This window comes from Arabidopsis lyrata, assembly GCF_000004255.2.
Source record: "Arabidopsis lyrata subsp. lyrata unplaced genomic scaffold ARALYscaffold_2, whole genome shotgun sequence".
Classification (NCBI taxonomy): Eukaryota; Viridiplantae; Streptophyta; class Magnoliopsida; order Brassicales; family Brassicaceae; genus Arabidopsis; species Arabidopsis lyrata.
This window is the reverse complement of record NW_003302554.1, coordinates 3630331-3648082: the sequence shown is the minus strand read 5'-3', so window position 1 is coordinate 3648082 and position 17752 is coordinate 3630331. Positions and strand designations below refer to the sequence as shown.

At 33.6% G+C, this 17752-nt stretch overlaps 3 protein-coding genes across 6 annotated transcripts; all 3 read left to right on the top strand.

Annotated features, from left to right (window-relative positions):
• The first annotated feature begins 5748 nt into the window (after positions 1-5748).
• Positions 5749-7043, top strand: LOC9324241 (cullin-like protein 3). The gene is made up of 6 exons (XM_002888132.2): positions 5749-5913; positions 5995-6088; positions 6216-6401; positions 6491-6538; positions 6627-6830; positions 6923-7043. Exons 1-6 carry the CDS (start codon positions 5783-5785, stop codon positions 7028-7030), a joined length of 771 nt encoding a protein of 256 aa, XP_002888178.2. The 5' UTR covers positions 5749-5782; the 3' UTR covers positions 7031-7043.
• Positions 7044-12233: 5190 nt separating this feature from the next.
• LOC110230781 lies at positions 12234-13367 on the top strand. Its single transcript, XM_021034662.1, has 2 exons — positions 12234-12420; positions 12493-13367. Exons 1-2 carry the CDS (start codon positions 12304-12306, stop codon positions 13171-13173), a joined length of 798 nt encoding a protein of 265 aa, XP_020890321.1. The 5' UTR covers positions 12234-12303; the 3' UTR covers positions 13174-13367.
• A 664-nt stretch (positions 13368-14031) lies between these two features.
• LOC9324239 lies at positions 14032-17433 on the top strand. Of its 4 annotated transcripts, none has more exons than XM_021034640.1 (7): positions 14032-14080; positions 14628-14704; positions 15493-15742; positions 16127-16253; positions 16357-16656; positions 16752-16973; positions 17096-17433. In XM_021034640.1, the coding sequence occupies exons 2-7, from the start codon at positions 14656-14658 to the stop codon at positions 17351-17353; spliced, it is 1206 nt and encodes a 401-aa protein (XP_020890299.1). In that variant the 5' UTR covers positions 14032-14080; positions 14628-14655; the 3' UTR covers positions 17354-17433. The 4 variants fall into 4 exon arrangements, with proteins under 4 accessions (XP_020890299.1, XP_002888176.2, XP_020890298.1 ...); XM_002888130.2 differs by lacking the exon at positions 14032-14080 and adding an exon at positions 14101-14435; XM_021034639.1 differs by lacking the exon at positions 14032-14080 and adding an exon at positions 14101-14454.
• The last annotated feature ends 319 nt before the right edge of the window (positions 17434-17752 follow it).

The following is a 17752-nucleotide window of genomic DNA, read 5'->3' as shown; positions in this document are numbered from 1 at the left end:
TCGGTAAAAATTAAACTTTAAAAACTTTACAAAAAAGTTAAAACCTTTAAAGTCTCAACCAATCACTCCCTTAAATCTGTTTTTCGTATTTAATTAATTATTTTTTTGGATTTTTTAGATAAATTAGAAAATTATGCTAAAACACGTTAGCATTTTAGCTTCACTTTAAGTGATATAGTGTTTTAAATCAATTATTGTCAATGATACAATTATTAAAATCACTTATGAATACTGACTCTAGTTTTAGTATCAGTTGTTTTAGTATCAATTATTATAACTGTTACAAATACTAACATCACTTATACAAAATGATTTTAAAAAGTAACATCAGTTTTTGTAATTGATACAAAATTAACATCATTTAAAACAAGGGAATGTTACTAGATTAACCCAAATAATAACCTTTTTTTTTTGTGATCCGAAATTATTTAGAGCTCTAAAGAGCCATTCGTAGGGAATGTTGTTTACATATGTGATATGAAACGATTCTGTACAAACATTTTGTGCCACATTATCCGCTTTAACATCAGCACTACGAGAAATTAAAAATAAAGAAAAGGTTGAGAACTCTTCTTTGTCGCTCTGAAGTTCCTCCAAATACACTGAAAACTCCGGCCATTCGGTTGGGGAAGACACCATCTTCACCAGGTCAAAACAGTCTGTAAAGAACGCCACCTATTGATTATCTGCACCAATCATACACTTCATCGCCCAGAGAAGGGCCTCGACTTCTGTATGTAGTGGAGATAGACTTCTACGAAGGTTGGCAGCTCCCATAGTTGGCGGCTCTCCATTTGATGATGTACAGAACCACCCAGTACTAGAGAACTTATCACTTCCTTTCCACGATCCATCCACAAAACAACGATATCCAGAATAATTCGAATCAAGTGAAGCATCCCTCACTCGAGATCGAGTTACCAAATCCACAGAACCATGAGTTTCATTGTGAAGCTCGTTTTGTCCTGACTGCCACAATTGAGCCTCTTTTTCCGCTAACCGTAATACCTCTAACGGGTCGTTGTCTATATTTTCAAAAAAAAAATTCATTCATTGCTTTCCAAATATACCAGATGATCCATGGAAAAGCTGATGAATTTAACTCCGAAGGTATCCTCCAAAATAAGTGATCCATATTCGCAAAAATAGATTCCGTGGGGAAAATTCCTATAGCTGTTGGAATATGTGAAAGCGCCCAAATTTGTCGTGCCGGGTGGCACTAAAAGAGTGTATGATTAATCGTTTCCTCTGATGCGTCACATCTAGCACATCTTGAGTCACAATCAATTACTCTTTTCCGCAAATTCTCCGCAACCGGCACACAACCTGTTAAGATTTGCCACATAAAATGGCGTATCTTAGGTGGACACTGCACTTGCCAAGAGTATGCTTTTAGCGGTTTGATGCACTTATTAGCGCGACATCTTCTGGATCAAAGATCTCCCGTAAGAGATCAATATTCCAAAAGTTCGTCCGAGTATCTATAAGATTGTGAACTTTTAAAGATGGGTCAACAATTGCACCATTACTTTTTGCTGGTCTCGGGAATTGAGCTGGAATCCAAGGATCCTCCCAAACAGAGATGGATGTCCTAGATCTGACTCTTTTAATAAGTCCTTTATTAACCAGAGATCTAGCTGAACATATACTCCACCATCTATATGATGGGGAGTATGACTTTATATTTTCCAAAGGATTGGAATTCCGAAAATACCGCCCTTTATAAACCCTCGCGAAAAGAGAATCTGGAACCATAATCAACCACGCTGAATTAAAATCGTCTACATTCCAAAATCCTATTCCTCCTTACGATTTACTATTACACAATTTATTCCATGCCATCCAGTGCATACCTCTAGAATCACCATTTGAGCTCCACCAAAAATTAGCAACCGCACTAGTTAGTTTAGAAGTGATTGTTTTCGGTGGTCTGAAGCACAACATAACATAAGTTGGTAGTGCCGCAGCTACCGATTTAATCATCGCTTCTTTCCCACCTTTCGATAAAAATTTGGCCGACCATCCATTTATTCTAGTCTGTAATCTATCTCTAACAAATGAGAAGATTTTTGTCTTGGAGCCAGCTAAACTTTCCGGCAACCCGAGATAAGAACCCATACCACCGATGTTAGTGATGCCCAAGGTAGATTTAATTTCGTCCTTGATATCATCATCTACTTTATGTCCAAACTGAATCGAAGATTTTGAAAAAGTTATCTGTTGAACCGAAACCGCTTCATATTTCTTTAAAAACCCAACTAATAAATTTAATTACTAGAATATCTTAAAACATTTGGGGGTTAGATGAGTTATTTTCATGATGATTCTCTCTATGTTAGAAAAAAAAAAGGTTAGAATTACCTTTATTTTTATTTAAAAAATGTGGGGAGAAAAAGGGAAAATATTACGACAAATATTTTATTTGCTGTAGATTTTTACCCCATAACAGACTTATTTTTTGATGACACCACATATTTTTGACACTTTGACAGATTTATTAAAATCTGTGGCAGATTTATATTTTTAGTGGCCTCAGACTTTCATTTTCATAAAAATATCTGCCATCAAATGACAGATTTTTTTTTGGAAAAATAATTACTAGTATGACTTAGTAGTGATAACAGATTTCTTTTATGTTATGACAGTTTTTATTTTTTAAACAAAAAAACTGTAGAGTGATTGCAGATTTGTCATACAAAACTAAAAATTGCAAGACTGATATACAATTGTAAATGAAATATTTTATGTGATGACAGATTTTTTTTACATTATGACAGATTTAGGATAAGTTAAAATAAAACTGTCACATATTAGCAGTCTTATTGATGAAAAAAAAATTGCTGGAATGACTTCATATAGTGAAGACAGATATGTTTTAAACAATGACAGATTTAAATTTTTATTCTTATTATGACAGATTTTTAATTTTTATTTGATGATAAACTTTGTATGACGGACTACATATTTTAAGAACGACTGGCTTTTTTAAACTTAACATTTGTTTAAAGACATAACATCTTCTATATATTAATATGACATCCATTGTCTTGTGTTTTGTTGTTGTTGATAAAATATCCATTATTTTTCTTTGTGTCTGCAATTCGTTTATGTTAACATGCATGTTCTAAATGTTCTAATTTATAAATGTATATATAAGTAAGTAAAAGTTAAGATATTTGTTTTGTGTTAACAGAGTCATATAAATTGGACTATTAAACTTAGCTTGTTTTGTTAGAGCACCGTGCTGAGCACCAAACAAATAAGAGAAAACGAAGTTTCTGTTAGTGGAATTTGCAGCATTTATTAATTGTTGGTCAACAAAATCGACCCCAAAATAATAATAATTATTTGATTTTTATGATATACGTGACAAACGAAGTCGTACGGGATTTGGGGCGGTGGTGTTTCCACAGCCGATCAGAATCAATTCACGCTTATACGCGTGAAAATACTGCGACTCGTTTGAGTCCTAACCTCACAGACTTTCTCGTCGTGTCTTCCAACCGGAGAAGTAACGGAGAAGGCGAGTTCGATTTGAGAGAAGTGTCGGAGAACCGGAGCCTCTAGCTCTGGTGGTAAAGGACCCTCAGCTGAGGTACCCGCCATCACGAGTTCGAGTCCCGGCCACTGCGGTATTCACATGCGGGCTGCAGAGTTCCAGGAGCCGACACGTGGAGTGCCATTTGGCCACCCACGTGGCTAGTCTGAGCGAACTGATAGTCTAACACGTGGACCCCTGCTCTATCGGATATCCGATAGCTAACACGTGGACCCCTGCCCTGTCGGCGAGCGTTAGGATACCTAGATTATCAAAAAAAAAAAAAAAAAAGTGTCGGAGTTTTTTTTTTCGTTTTTGTCTGCTGAGAAAAAAAATGAATGAGTCGATAGATTAGGGTAAAACATAACTAACATTTGTTTTTTAATTTAATGTTAATTTAATTTCTAAAACTTTTTTGGTAGAAAAGAAAATAAATTGGGTTTTTGGTCATATTACACAAAATTTATGTTATTCTAGTAAACTATAAAATTAGAGTGTTAATCAAGTTATTAATATCCAGATTTTAGTCAATCTGGATAAATTTCAGTTAAAACAATCGACGAAAATATTATGTACAGTTACATCAGTTGTTAACAAAACGATGCAAATTATTTGCATCACTACTTTCATAGTCATTTATTTAAGTGATGTAAAATTTATTTACATCAATTATAAGGAATACAAAAAATCGAAATAAATGATACAAAATGATCTTTTTATGTAGTGTAATTGACAGAAGAAAACAACAATCCGAGTTCAGAAAGTACCAAATAGCTAACAACTAGAGCTAAACTGATAGCCAAAAACTATGACAAAGCAAGACCAATCAAAGCTTTAAGTGACACTACAGCTATATAAAAGTTATCAACCAATATGATTTTAATTTTTCAACTCCAGTTAATCAGAATCTAAGAAATAATGCCATTAGTATATGACAAGCATGGTCAAGTTTAAATTCAACTCTTTGAATCTTTTTAAATTTCTGTATATTATAATTTAATTAATGAGTGTCAATACTTATGAATTATGGAATGCAATTAAATCATTCAACATTTAACATTCTTAAAGATTTTTTTTTCCTATATTTAAAAAAGCTGACTTATCTATTGTTTAATTATTAAAGTTCAAAATGTATGAAAATCTGTAATAATTTACATATATACGTTATCCATATAAATGAAGAAGAAAAATCAACAACTACATAATTTGTTTCTTATTTCTAAAATATGGAGTAATATTTACATGCATAAATAAAAATTATCTTGAAAATATGGAAAATAAAGCCCAAAAAGAAACTTAACTTTCCTCATTGTTAATCTTATAATAAAGAAACTTCTTTTAGAAAAATAATGAGTTGATTGTATAGTTAAGATAATTTGAATAAGGATGAATTTTATTATAGTTAATTTTGAAGTTTATGCATATAAGTATATGTAAAGGAAAAAATCTTAGAAAAGTTAATTGGCTACATTAATAATTTTTACTATATATATACATATATATATATATATATATATATATATATATATCTTGGAGACAATTTAAAATAACTTATCTTGTATATGATTAGTGATTAAGTACAAAATATATTTAAACTAAGTTCAGAATTTAATTTCATTAAATTTAATCATGTATGATTGTAATATTTTATATGATAAATACGTTAATTAACATATTCATAAATCATAAGTGTTAAAGTAGTTGATTAAATAGTAAAATAAAATTTTGAATTAGGTTGGATTTTATGATTTTTTTTTAATTTAGTTTTTTTGTAAATGCATTTAATTGTGTTGTATGTAAGCAAATCTCAGAATGATTAATGCACCAAATCAATTTAAGGGGCAGAAGCGCAATGCTTCAAATGGGGGAAAACTTCTCTTTTAGAAAAAACTTTCCAATCTTATATTACAAATCTTTTAGGCCTTTTTCTCCTTCACTGCCGAAGTTCTCATTTCCGAGAAGCTAATCGAATATTCATACTATACGGAATATTCAAGTACGTGATGTCTTAGGTTTTCGTGTTTATGTTTTAATCGAGATAGTGGTTCTCCTATGATTTGTAGCCTAATTAGTTTTAGTTTTAAATAGATCAGTATTGATTATTCCCTCTCAAGCGCTAAAATCTAATGTAATTATCTTAATTGCTTCCCTTGATAAAAAATAAACAAATTTATTTTAATTTCTTGTGTCTACTACATTATTACAGAATTTGATTCAAGAGAGCTTGAAACACATTCAAGAAAGATGTTACAAACAGAGATTAAATTTGAGGAAGGATGGTCCTACATACATCAAGGTGTTACTAAGCTGATAAGAATTTTAGAAGGAGAGCCTGAACCAGCATTAGAATCTCAGCAATATATGAATCTGTACACGTACGTAGGTCGTCTTATGTAATGTTTGGATCCTTATATAATGTTTGTAATTACCACAATTATTTCTTATGTGATTCACAGGACTACCTACGTTATGTGCTCCAAGAACCCTAATTACTCACAACAGCTTTATGATAAGTATCGTGAAGTAATTGAAAATTATACAATCCAAACGGTGAGTACCAACGTTTTTCATTTTGGCTAGATTCTTAGATATTAATGTGTGAAGAAGACACGTTTTTTTAATAACATAAAGCAAAAAAAAAAAGTTAAATATAATTTCTCTATTTTCTGTGGCTAAGGTGTTGCCGTCTTTAAGGGAGAAGCATGATGAATGTATGCTAAGAGAGCTTGCTAAGAGGTGGAATAACCATAAATTTTTGGTTAGATTGTTTAGCAGATTCTTGCTTTATATAGACTCTTCCTTTGTTTCTAAAAGAGGTCTTCCATCACTGAGGGAAGTTGGCTTGAATTGCTTCCACGACCTGGTTTGACATACATATACCTATATATAGCTTCTAATTTTTCACTTTTTTTGAAAGAATTTTCTAACGGTCTATGCAATTACGTACTTTAGGTTTATCGTGAAATGCAGTCCATGGCCACAGAAGCTGTAATAGCACTTGTAAGTAATGGTATCTGTATAGAAAAAAAAGATTCTCTGGTTTTGCCTGATCTTTTTTTTTTCTCTCTAACAATATTTGTATTGCCAGATTCATAAAGAGCGTGAGGGTGAACAAATTGATAGAGAACTAGTGAGAAACGTAATAGATGTCTTTATTGAGAATGGGATGGGAACTATGAAAAAATATGAAGAGGATTTTGAAAGCTTCATGCTCCAAGATACTGCTTCTTACTATTCTAGCAAGGCGACAAGGTGGATCCAAGAGTATTCTTGTCTTGATTACACGCTAAAGGCATATCTCTAGATATCACTTTTGGAACTGTTATCCAATTCGATTTCAAGAAAGTATGTATGTTAATGAATGTTAGTAATTTTATGTTGCAGCCTCAAGAGTGTCTACAAAGGGAGAGGGAGAGAGTCACTCACTACCTTCATCCAACCACTGAACCCAAACTATTTGAGGTGCGTTATGATATAATTATTTGGAATTAATCCTATTTTTAAGAAGGGAGATTTTAGCGTTTGAACTTAGTGAGATGCTTATTCTTTGGTAGCATTTTGAGGATAATGTAAAACTCTGATAGTTATTAGCCTTTTATTTTTTTCCACAGTATTATATATTGAGTGGCCATTGTTTCTTTAATTTTGATGCATTGTAGGTATTGAGAGAGGCATTTCAAATCTTAAAGAGGGATAGAGGAAATAAGAAGCTTTAAGTGATAAAGATACACTTAAGTAAAGGAAGTGAGAAGCTTAGTAGATTTCCTTGTTAATATTGTTTATGCGTTGAAGTTTGAAAATCTGGGTCAATAATAATGAGCTTCCTAGTCTCGCTACAAATTTGGTAGTTTAAAATAAAATCATTTTTCAAGTACGAGATCCGTAATGGTATTTTCAAAAGTTTTATGTGATTCGTAATCTCTGTCAATTCTTGACGAATATAACTGAAACATAAAAGATTTGCGCTCTGTAGTAGAAACTAGAAATTGGAGTGTTCGTAGATCATCTTAGACAGTCAAACAGCTATCATGTCATGCATGCTCGTTTTCAAGTTAAAGTCAATTCTTAAAGGTTTAGATTTGATTTCTGATATTGTTTTTAATAATCTGTTTGTGTGGAGTTCAAAATCTCTGCAGTATATCTAGGATTATGATTCTAATTATTTACTCATAAAATCCAAAGATGTTTCATTTCAAATGATTTGATATACAAAGATTTTACAAGTCTTTTAGTTTTGAATAATACTGGATTTGAATGAAGCATTTTAAATCTTAGTTGAATAACACCAAACTTTAAAATATATTAGAGTTAGATTTAGAATCATTAGGTTAATAACACTAGATTAGTGTTGGATTTCAATTCTATTAAAATCCATCATTGAATAACACCACCTAAGATTAGTTTTTGTACTTTCCTTCCAAATCGATTGGGCTAAAAGTTATTTTTAGATTAATATGGGGCGACGTAAATTTGTTTCGTCGCTTTAGTAACTTATGTATAATTACTTCTTTGATAGCTAGAAGTGTGACGAGAGATAGTCGATTTCATTTATATATGGCACTTGGAGGGCCGGCATGGCTCTACAATCAAGTGTGGGATGAAGCAAATTTTTAAATTTTTTTCTTTCCCTTTTTTCTAGTTTATTCGGTTTTTCGTATTTTGTTCAAATGTTATATTATATGAGCATATGAAATAAAATAAAAACGATATAGGAATCGGTTTAGTAACTGAGGTTTTATGGGCCAACGTAATTTTTTCCTCAACATTTAGAAAACGGAAGCTTTAACTAATGTTGGGGATATGCCTTTAGTCAAGTGATTAAATCAGAAATCAATGAACAACACCCCCTAAGTCTATTTGACTTCGCCTTCTCATCGTAGGTCGACTCTACTAAGTCGTGTTACCCGCGTAGTATGGATTGACTATGGATCGGATCTTGTCGATCCAAAAATGTCAAAAAAAAAAAACTAATGTCAAAATTTCTATAGTCACTTTTTGTATTGTTTTAACGTTGCTTGCAAAACCGACGCAAGCTGTCCAATTTTCATTTGTACAGTTACATGGTTTTCTTCTTAAATAAAATAAAATTGTGATAGAAAAATACAAAACGAAAATGGACTTAAGAAAATACATCTTGCTTAATGATTCTAATAATTAGTAGAAATTATAGGAATATAAATTACAGAAGTAGAAATGACATTATACTAACCCAGATTTCATAATACCATCGGTATTGATGTCCCTCGGAACAGTGGATGGTCTACTCCGATATTTCTCTTCTTAGGCGTCCTCTACCGCTCTACGTAGATTGTGTTTTTGGGAAGGCTTACGGCTCAAGCCATCGCAGGAACATCTACATAGAATATGCTAGGATTCTTCCTTCCCTTGATCACACTAAATACTCTACATGCTTAACTACAAATACATGTTCCTACAAGATTTTAGTTTTCACAAAGAAGTGAAGCTTTGCAGATAGCTGAATGAATCTGTCTCCACAAACCAATATTTCTATTCCACTACAAGAAAACATGTGATATTCCAACAGATGCTTCCAATAATCGTATTTTGTTGAAAATTTGTAACCGATATTCTATAAAATTGCAACAAATATTTTATTTATTGAAAATTTATTGCAAAGTTCCAATAAATTTTGTTTATGGTAAATTTGTCACAAACGTCGTAGGAAAATTGTTGGAATTGTCCAACAAATATGATATTGTTGCAAATTAGCAATAATTATTAAATTGTTGGAAATTATTAACAAAATTTTTGTTAGAAACAAATTCTTTTGTGGGAATTTATTTCTAACAAGTTAATGACAAAATTTTTGTTGGAAAAGTGGGGAAAAAAATAAAAACGAAAATAAAAAAAAATACGGAAAAAACAAAAAAAAACGGAAAAAACCAAAAAAAAAAGGAAAAAAATTTAGGTTAAATATGATCATCTTCTTCTTCTTTTCTCTTTTTTTTTTTCTGTGAAGTTATACTTCTGAAAAAATTGAAAACTATTTTCAATGACAGGACCAAAAAACAAAAATCGTGAGTGGATGTATAATTATATAGATGAAGGTACTGGAGAATTAACAAAGGAATTTAAAGAAGGTCTTGTTGATTTTATGCGTTTTGCTGCAAATCAAGAGATTCCATTGGAGTGTGGTAAGATGTATTGTCCCTGTTTTACTTGTGGTAATGAGAAATTTCTTCCAGTAGATTCTATTTGGAAGCACTTATATAGTAGAGGATTTACGCCTGGATATTACATATGGTTTTCTCATGGGGAAGATTTTGCTACTTTAGCAAATAGTAACGAAGATGATGAAAATCATGGGTTAGCAAATAGTAACGAAGAGGAAGAGAATATAACTAGAGATCCTACCGGTGTAATACAGATGGTAACAGATGCTTTTCGCGAAACGACTGAAAGTGGAATTGAAGAACCAAACTTACAAGCGAAAAAGTTTTTTGATATGTTAGATGCAGCGAAGAAACCAATTTATGCTGGCTGTAAAGAGGGTCACTCTCGTTTATCAGCTGCAACACGGATGATGAATATAAAAACAGAGTATAACTTGTCGGAGGATTGTGTTGACGCAATAGCTGATTTCGTGAAGGATTTACTGCCAGAACCAAACTTGGCACCTGGTTCTTACTATGAAATACAAAAATTGGTATCTTCACTTGGGTTACCCTTCCAGATGATAGATGTGTGTGTTGATAACTGCATGATATTTTGGAGAGATACCGCAAATCTGGATGCCTGTACATTTTGTCAGAAGCCAAGATTTCAGGTTACAAGTGGAAAAAGTCGAGTACCTTTCAAGCGTATGTGGTATTTGCCAATAACAGATAGGTTGAAGAGGTTATACCAATCTGAACGCACGGCAGGTCCTATGAGATGGCATGCAGAGCATTCATCCGACGGGAATATTTCGCATCCTTCTGATGCTGAAGCATGGAAACATTTCAATTCGTTGTATAAAGACTTTGCAAATGAGCATAGGAATGTGTATTTGGGATTATGTACGGATGGTTTTAATCCATTCGGAAAGTCTGGACGCAAATACTCACTATGGCCGGTAATCTTAACACCCTATAATCTTCCTCCATCTCTATGTATGAAACGAGAATTTTTGTTCCTAAGCATTCTTGTTCCTGGACCTGAACATCCTAGGCGATCACTTGATGTATTCTTACAACCGTTGATTCATGAGTTACAAATGTTGTGGTCCGAGGGTGTAGTTACATATGATATTTCTCTAAGGAACAATTTCGTGATGCGTGCTGTTCTGATGTGGACGATTAGTGATTTTCCAGCATATGGAATGTTATCTGGGTGGACAACGCATGGAAGGCTATCATGTCCCTTCTGTCAGGATACTACAGATGCATTTCAGCTTAAGCATGGAAAAAAATCTTGTTGGTTTGATTGTCATCGACGGTTCTTACCAAAGAATCATCCATATAGGCGAAGTGGGAATGTGTTCAGAAAAAACAAAATGGTGAGTGATGACTCGCCTCCGATGTTATCAGGACAAGATATACTGACACAATTCAGAGATTTTGGTGTTTTTAAGACAACCGATGTTGGCGGTAATGGACATGATCCTATATATGGGTATGGTCTTAACCATAACTGGCACAAAAAAAATATCTTCTGGGATTTACCGTATTGGAAGGATCATTTGCTAAGGCATAACCTAGATGTGATGCATATTGAGAAGAACTTTTTTGACAATATCATAAATACAATCTTGGATGTGCTAGGCAAGACAAAGGACAATCTAAAATCGAGATTGGACCTTCCTGATATATGTGAGCGTCCTGAGCTATATGTTATGGACAATGGAAAAGGTCCAATTCCAATCTTCAGATTAGATGCAAAGGGAAAGAAAGCGCTATTTGATTGGATAATCAATAGTGTTAAATTTCCTGATGGTTATGCATCTAATCTCTCGCGTTGCGTAGATATTAACAACGGCAAATTTTCTGGAATGAAGAGTCATGATTGCCATGTTTTTATGCAACGTTTGCTTCCTTTCGCATTGGCTGAACTTTTACCCAAAAATGTTCATCAAGCAATAGCCGGTATGTACTGTTAACTTAACTATTATTTTACTTAGATATATATATTATGAAAACATATTTACAGGTTTACTAATAAATATATAAAATTACTGCAGGGATAAGTACATTTTTCAGAGACCTTTGCTCAAGATCCCTCACAGCCGATGGCATAGCTCTCCTAGATAAGAACATTCCTTTGATCTTATGCAATTTAGAAAAAATATTTCCACCATCTTTTTTTGATGTTATGGAACATCTTCCGGTTCATCTTCCTCGAGAAGTAGCGCTAGGTGGACCTGTTCAGTATAGGTGGATGTATCCATTCGAAAGGTTCATGTTCCATCTTAAAAAGAAAGTGAAAAATCTGAGCAAGGTCGAGGGTTCTATTGTGGCGCAGAGTATAAATGAAGAGACTTCATATTTTTCTTCGTACTACTTCGCACCTAATGTTCAAACAAAAGCTAGAAAACCAGGCCGCTATGATGATGGCGGTAAGAAACCTTCTTACCACACCGATATCCCAAAAATATTTACAGAAGTTGGGGGGTTTAGCGGAAAACAACAGTCAGTTTGGTTGACAGATGAAGAATACAAACATGTGCATAACTATATACTTCGTAATTGCGAAGAAGTATTACCATATGAGAGGTATTTTAATTCTCTCTATATATTTATTTTGAGTAGATTTTTTTGATTAATTTGATGGGTAACTTTTTCAGAAAATTTGTCCAAAATATCAAGAGCTCATATCCACAGAAAAGTGATAACGAAATAGAGATCATGAAAGAAGAAGAATTTCCGAAGTGGCTAAAATACTATGTGAGTTGAAAACCTCTTTGTTTTTTTAATTGGATTGTACTAAGTTGCTAAACTGTTAATTCATATTTGTAGGTTAAATCAGCGTCTTCTTTGGGTGAGCCAGTTCCAACGTGGCTTCGAGAGTTAGTAGGAGGACCACTTTCTGAGACGATTTCATCGCCAATATATTGTACTCGTGGATATGTATTTAAGAGAAGGACTGCCTCAAAAAATAGACAGACCGTCAACCATGGAGTTGTTGTGCGTACGATGGATGAAGAATACTATGGTGTGATAGAAGACATTTTAGAGGTCGAATATCCTGGACTCATAAAATGTGTGCTTTTCAAGTGTCAGTGGTATGATCCTACAAGGGAACGTGGTGTTCGACTTACCAAATTTGGCGTTACGGAGATTAACTCGTCGAAAAAGCTGAATAAGTATGATCCATTTGTTCTTGCATCCCAAGTCGATCAAGTGTGCTATATTCCATATCCTAGAGTTAAACGCATCCATGATCCGTGGATCACAGCTACACAAATTAATCCAAGAGGAAGAGTAGATGGAGTGAAGGACCACGATCCGATGCAACAAAACTCTGTAGACTCTATTAGTGTGGTTGAACACTCTCTTGAAAACACTATATTGGTTGATGTTGAAAATCTCCATCTTGATGATGTTAGTGTAGGTGGTGATGACAATGCAGATGAATTTGACGATTCTGACAATTCAAGTAGGTCAAGCGACTCATCAGATTCAGATGATCATGAGTAGAACTATTGTTTTTTTTGTTGTTGTGAGCTCTTTGTTCCTTCTACGATTTGCTTGTCTTTTTTGGTTCATTCAGATACATTTTCCGTTTAGTCACTTTCTTCTCCCCTTGTGTTTCAGTTCACTGATTTTGCGATTTCGTTTTGAGTTTTTGAGTTCATTGCTCTCGATTTCATCTAAATTATCTTCTGTAAGTACAATCTCAAGTTTGTGGGAGTTGTAAATACATAGAGCAGGGCTTCTCAAAACTGTGCAAGCAATCTGGTGACCAAGAAGCTCCTGTTATCTTCCTTAAGCATAATGTGAGTATTTGATTTCTCATCTTCGATTCAAACAAGCGAGAAGTAGTGAAAAAGTCCATTAATAGCTCAAATGCTATTTGCAGGTGGTAGATGAATATGATGAACAATCTGAAGTCGCAGAAAGGCTCCGTATCAAGGTAATCCCTCTTTAGAATTTTGGTCGCTAACAACACTAAAAAACCGAATCGTGAGTTTGATATACTACAATCTTGCAGATTAATAAGTCCGAGATAGAGCATGGTTAAAAGTGTTCTGAGGGGCTGCTCACATGAAGTCTTTCAAGCTTGAATCAAGGTGGAGAATGTTGAAGTATGATCCAACCTTGAGACTCATTTAGCATGTTGGAGAGAGCTAAGTCAGAACGTTTTGAAAGAAGATTAAGAAGAAGCTACTGGTGGAAAGAGAGGGTCTCAAGTCATAGAATAAAGAGTCACGTGAGTGGAGGTGAGAAGAAACGACACGATGCCGTTTTAGCTCTCTAAGAGAGACTCGAAGCTTCTTCTTCACATACAGTACTAGACGAGAAGATTCAAGATTCTGATTCTCAATTTTCTGGGTTTCTTGGTGAGAGTTAGAGAGAGAGAGAAGTGAGAGAGAGTAATTCTCAGGTCCTTCTTGTTCTTTAATTATCTTCTTATTCTTCGTCTTCTTAGATAGAGAGAGTTAGTGTGAGGGATCTCCATTGAAGAGCACCATTGTAACCTCTTGAAACATTGGATAGTGGATTCGGCTTGTGAGGAGCAATACCTCACCGAGACGTACCTCAAAGTTGCGGTTTGCAACAGAGGGAACTCGTAAATCTCTTGTGTCCTTAGTTTATGTTTTATCACGTAATCGCAATAATCGAAGAAAGCAAATCAGTGTGAAATTGAGTCTGATTTCCAACAGTGATGTTGGTTATTCAAAATCTGGGTTTTGGTTATTCATAATTGTTGTTATTAACTTGATTAAACAAGAACAGAGGTATTGTTTATGAACAAAGGTTTGTTCTTTCATTGAATCTGTCGGCTTTATGATGAAAAGTGTTGTTTATGAAGATTTTTTCAAATTCGATTTGGGTTTTCTCAGTTTGTTGTGATTTTTTGATTGATTGTGGTCTTGAGAGTTTCTTAATTTTATATCATAATTAAGAATTTTCTTTTGAATGATTTGAAGGTTTCTCTTGAGGATTGTACCTTGAACAATGAAGAAGCTTTCACTTTCTAGGAATGCTCTCTGCTCAAAGTGTAACGGTTAGTACATTCGTTCACTCGACGTCATTCTTTTAATACGTTTTTCGGTGTAGCTTTGAATTAGCTGAAGCTTGAACTTTATTTTGATGGCCTAAACTGGTGGTTCTATGAGCAACATGCCACACTTTGAACCTTATACATGATTCTTCAGTTTTTAAATTTGACAATTAAGTCGTAGATTTGGATTTTGCTCTATAATGGTATTGGTTGGTTTGTTCTGTTTTCATCTATCTAATGATACTTACATTGTGGACTGCTGGATTCAGCCAAAGCTACTTACTTGATTTGAATCTAGAATGAAATTAGGATTAGCTTCTGATTGTAAACTATGTTTGTTAGTGGTATTGCAGTGTTCTCTCTCTTTTGATCTAATCTTTAGCTCGTTCTTGAATTCTATAATGGTTTTAGGATTGAAAAAGTTGTGTGTATGGAGATAATTGCCTCTAAAATGTCTTATTCTCTAAATTGCCGCTTATTATTTTTACAGAAATTTAGAAATTGCCGCTGTTTTTTTAGAAAATTTGTTTAGAGAATATATCCCATTAATTTCGGTTGGTTTTACCACAACTATTAATACCCATAACCTCTTATGTTAACCCTAATTTTTATTTAGCGATCCCCACTCCACAAGTTCTTTACTACTCTTCACGTCTCACCACCGTAACTCTTCTTTTCTACAGGTAATTTTATTACTTTTTTGATCATAAAACTGGCTTTGTTGATGAATTTTCTTGTTAATTTCGAACTTTGTAACTGAGTTTCTTTATCTATTTAATGAACTCATGTAGACATGGGGACTTGGGATGACTATATGGCTTATAGACGAAGGATGGACCAAAACCTATTGGGATCGAGTTCTCAACAGATGAGTGACTCCCCTACAGATGCTGGAGAACCGTCTAGAGTACCTGAGACGCCTACAAATGGACAAAGCTCAACGGATCCAGCAGATTTATTGACTCTGGACCAATTGCTTCGATCTGCAGGCCGTGCAAGCCTAAAAAAACTTGATCCGAGAAGAATGAATGGTGATGGATGGTAAATTCCACTTAAACTTCTGTTTTAATTCCGTAACTTTATTCTCTGAGTTTTTGTTCTCTTAGTAAGATTAGAGAAAAAATGTGGTCCGTGAATGACTTGAATGAGTTGTCATGATAGATTAGTTTATGTTGAATTAGAAGTCAACGAAACCTAACATGGCTTTTTTTTTCTTAATCTAAGATAGTAGATTCATTACAGCCGAGTTTGATTATTCTATGTGCAAACACTATGTCTAAGCCACTTAATTAGTTACAAAGTTTACACTATGTCTAAGCCACATAAACAGAGCTATTAGAACAAGCGTATCATTGATTTATATTTATGATCATTAGCGTTGATTTCCTGTTTATATAACTACTCTTATATTTATTAACATACAAGGTTTGAATACACCAAGGGGATTACTAAGGCTGTGAAAAAAATTGTGGAGAGCGATTTCAAAGAAGTGGCTCCTAATTGGTCAACACTCTCAAGCGATACCAAGTTACGTTGGTTCAAAGCATTTGCGGTATGTTTTTTCTATATTTGTTTTGTCAAAGTCTTTATAATTAGTGTTACTATTTAGACATTGTTATCTATTTGATTTTCATTCTTTTTATTTGATCTTGTAGCAAAAGTATAATTGGCGTTATGAGATAACAACACTTGTTCAACATGAGTTTGAGACTTTGTGTGCATCTCGTTTGCTGGGATATGTCCATGAATGGAAAAAGGCATGGAAGCAAGACAAGGGGAAGCCCCAATGGATGTTAAACTCTGTTTGGATTGGTCTTATTGCTTTCTGGGAAAACGAGAAAAGCATCAAGAGAAGCAAAACCAACTCCAAAAATAAGAAGAGCGATCGTGGTGGCTTAGGGATAGCTAAGCACACATGTGGGTCAATGCCATATGTCCGGAGAAGAGAAGAGATGGTAATTTGTTTTATTTTTTGCATTCGATATAGTTTCTATCAAATTCAGTCCAAGTTTTCTATAATGACATATTTGTGTGTTTCAAAACTGTTTAGCGTGATAAGGTGACAGGAGAGCTCCCAGATATGGTTACTTTTATGGAAGCAACCCATAAGAGAAAGTCTGATGGTGTATTTGTGTGCAAAAAAGCTGAGTTGATCGCCAAAAAATGTCGAAACATGGAGCACCAAATTCTTAGTCAAAGAGACAATGATGATGGTGACACTTTGGACACTAACCATCTTACACAAGAAGAAATTGATGCCATTTACCAAGGGGTAAAATGCTGAAACTTCTATTATTTTTTTAATTATACTTCATGTGTTTTTTTTTAACCATACTTTATGTTTTTAATACTTTTTTCTTATGTGAATTGTAACATGCAATTTTGAAATTCCAGGAAGTTCAAGTGAAGAAAGGCAAGAAATTTGGCTATGGTTCAATTCCGGAAGCTGATCCTAGCGTTGATGCATCTCCAAATTATGAAGAAATGTATCTTGAGACTCAAGAAAAGCTCCAGAAATCGGACCAAGTGATTGAGGGAATGCTGCTGAAGTTTAAAGATGTTGATTTTTGGATTACTATGATGCAGAACAAGTTTCCAAATGAAGTTCCACCTTCCATGATAACAACAATGAACACCAATGGTGGTCTTTGAATTCAATTAGTAATTTGGTTTCATTAAGACTTTAAGCATTTAGGATTGTTTTTCAATATTATGTTTGGATGTTTAAGTGTTTTGAGATTTTAAAAATGTTTACTTATTATGATTTTTAATTTTATTATTTATTTTTATTTTTATTTATTTCTTAATTTTATAATATTTTTTATTAAAAATTACCTAAATAATATATTCCAACAAAAAGTTGATAAATGGTTCATGAGACATTTTGTTGGAAACTTAGTAGAATATATCAACATATTTTCAACGATTAATTTCTGATAAAATTCCAACAATTAAATCATCAGAAGTTTTTCACAAATTTACAAGAAAAATAGCAATAAATTTTCAACAATTAAATTATCAATAATTTCTATGAAGTTCCAACAATAACGG

Bases quoted from the DNA above. Each gene is read 5' to 3' on its own strand.
- LOC9324241 (XM_002888132.2), top strand. From the start codon at position 5,783: ATGTTACAAACAGAGATTAAATTTGAGGAAGGATGGTCCTACATACAT. The intron at 5,914-5,994 runs GTACGTAGGTCG...TGTGATTCACAG, and splicing joins CAATATATGAATCTGTACAC to GACTACCTACGTTATGTGCT. The intron at 6,089-6,215 runs GTGAGTACCAAC...TCTGTGGCTAAG, and splicing joins AAAATTATACAATCCAAACG to GTGTTGCCGTCTTTAAGGGA.
- LOC110230781 (XM_021034662.1), top strand. From the start codon at position 12,304: ATGGGTAACTTTTTCAGAAAATTTGTCCAAAATATCAAGAGCTCATAT. The intron at 12,421-12,492 runs GTGAGTTGAAAA...TCATATTTGTAG, and splicing joins CGAAGTGGCTAAAATACTAT to GTTAAATCAGCGTCTTCTTT.
- LOC9324239 (XM_021034640.1), top strand. From the start codon at position 14,656: ATGAAGAAGCTTTCACTTTCTAGGAATGCTCTCTGCTCAAAGTGTAAC. The intron at 14,705-15,492 runs GTTAGTACATTC...GAACTCATGTAG, and splicing joins TCTCTGCTCAAAGTGTAACG to ACATGGGGACTTGGGATGAC. The intron at 15,743-16,126 runs GTAAATTCCACT...TTAACATACAAG, and splicing joins AGAATGAATGGTGATGGATG to GTTTGAATACACCAAGGGGA.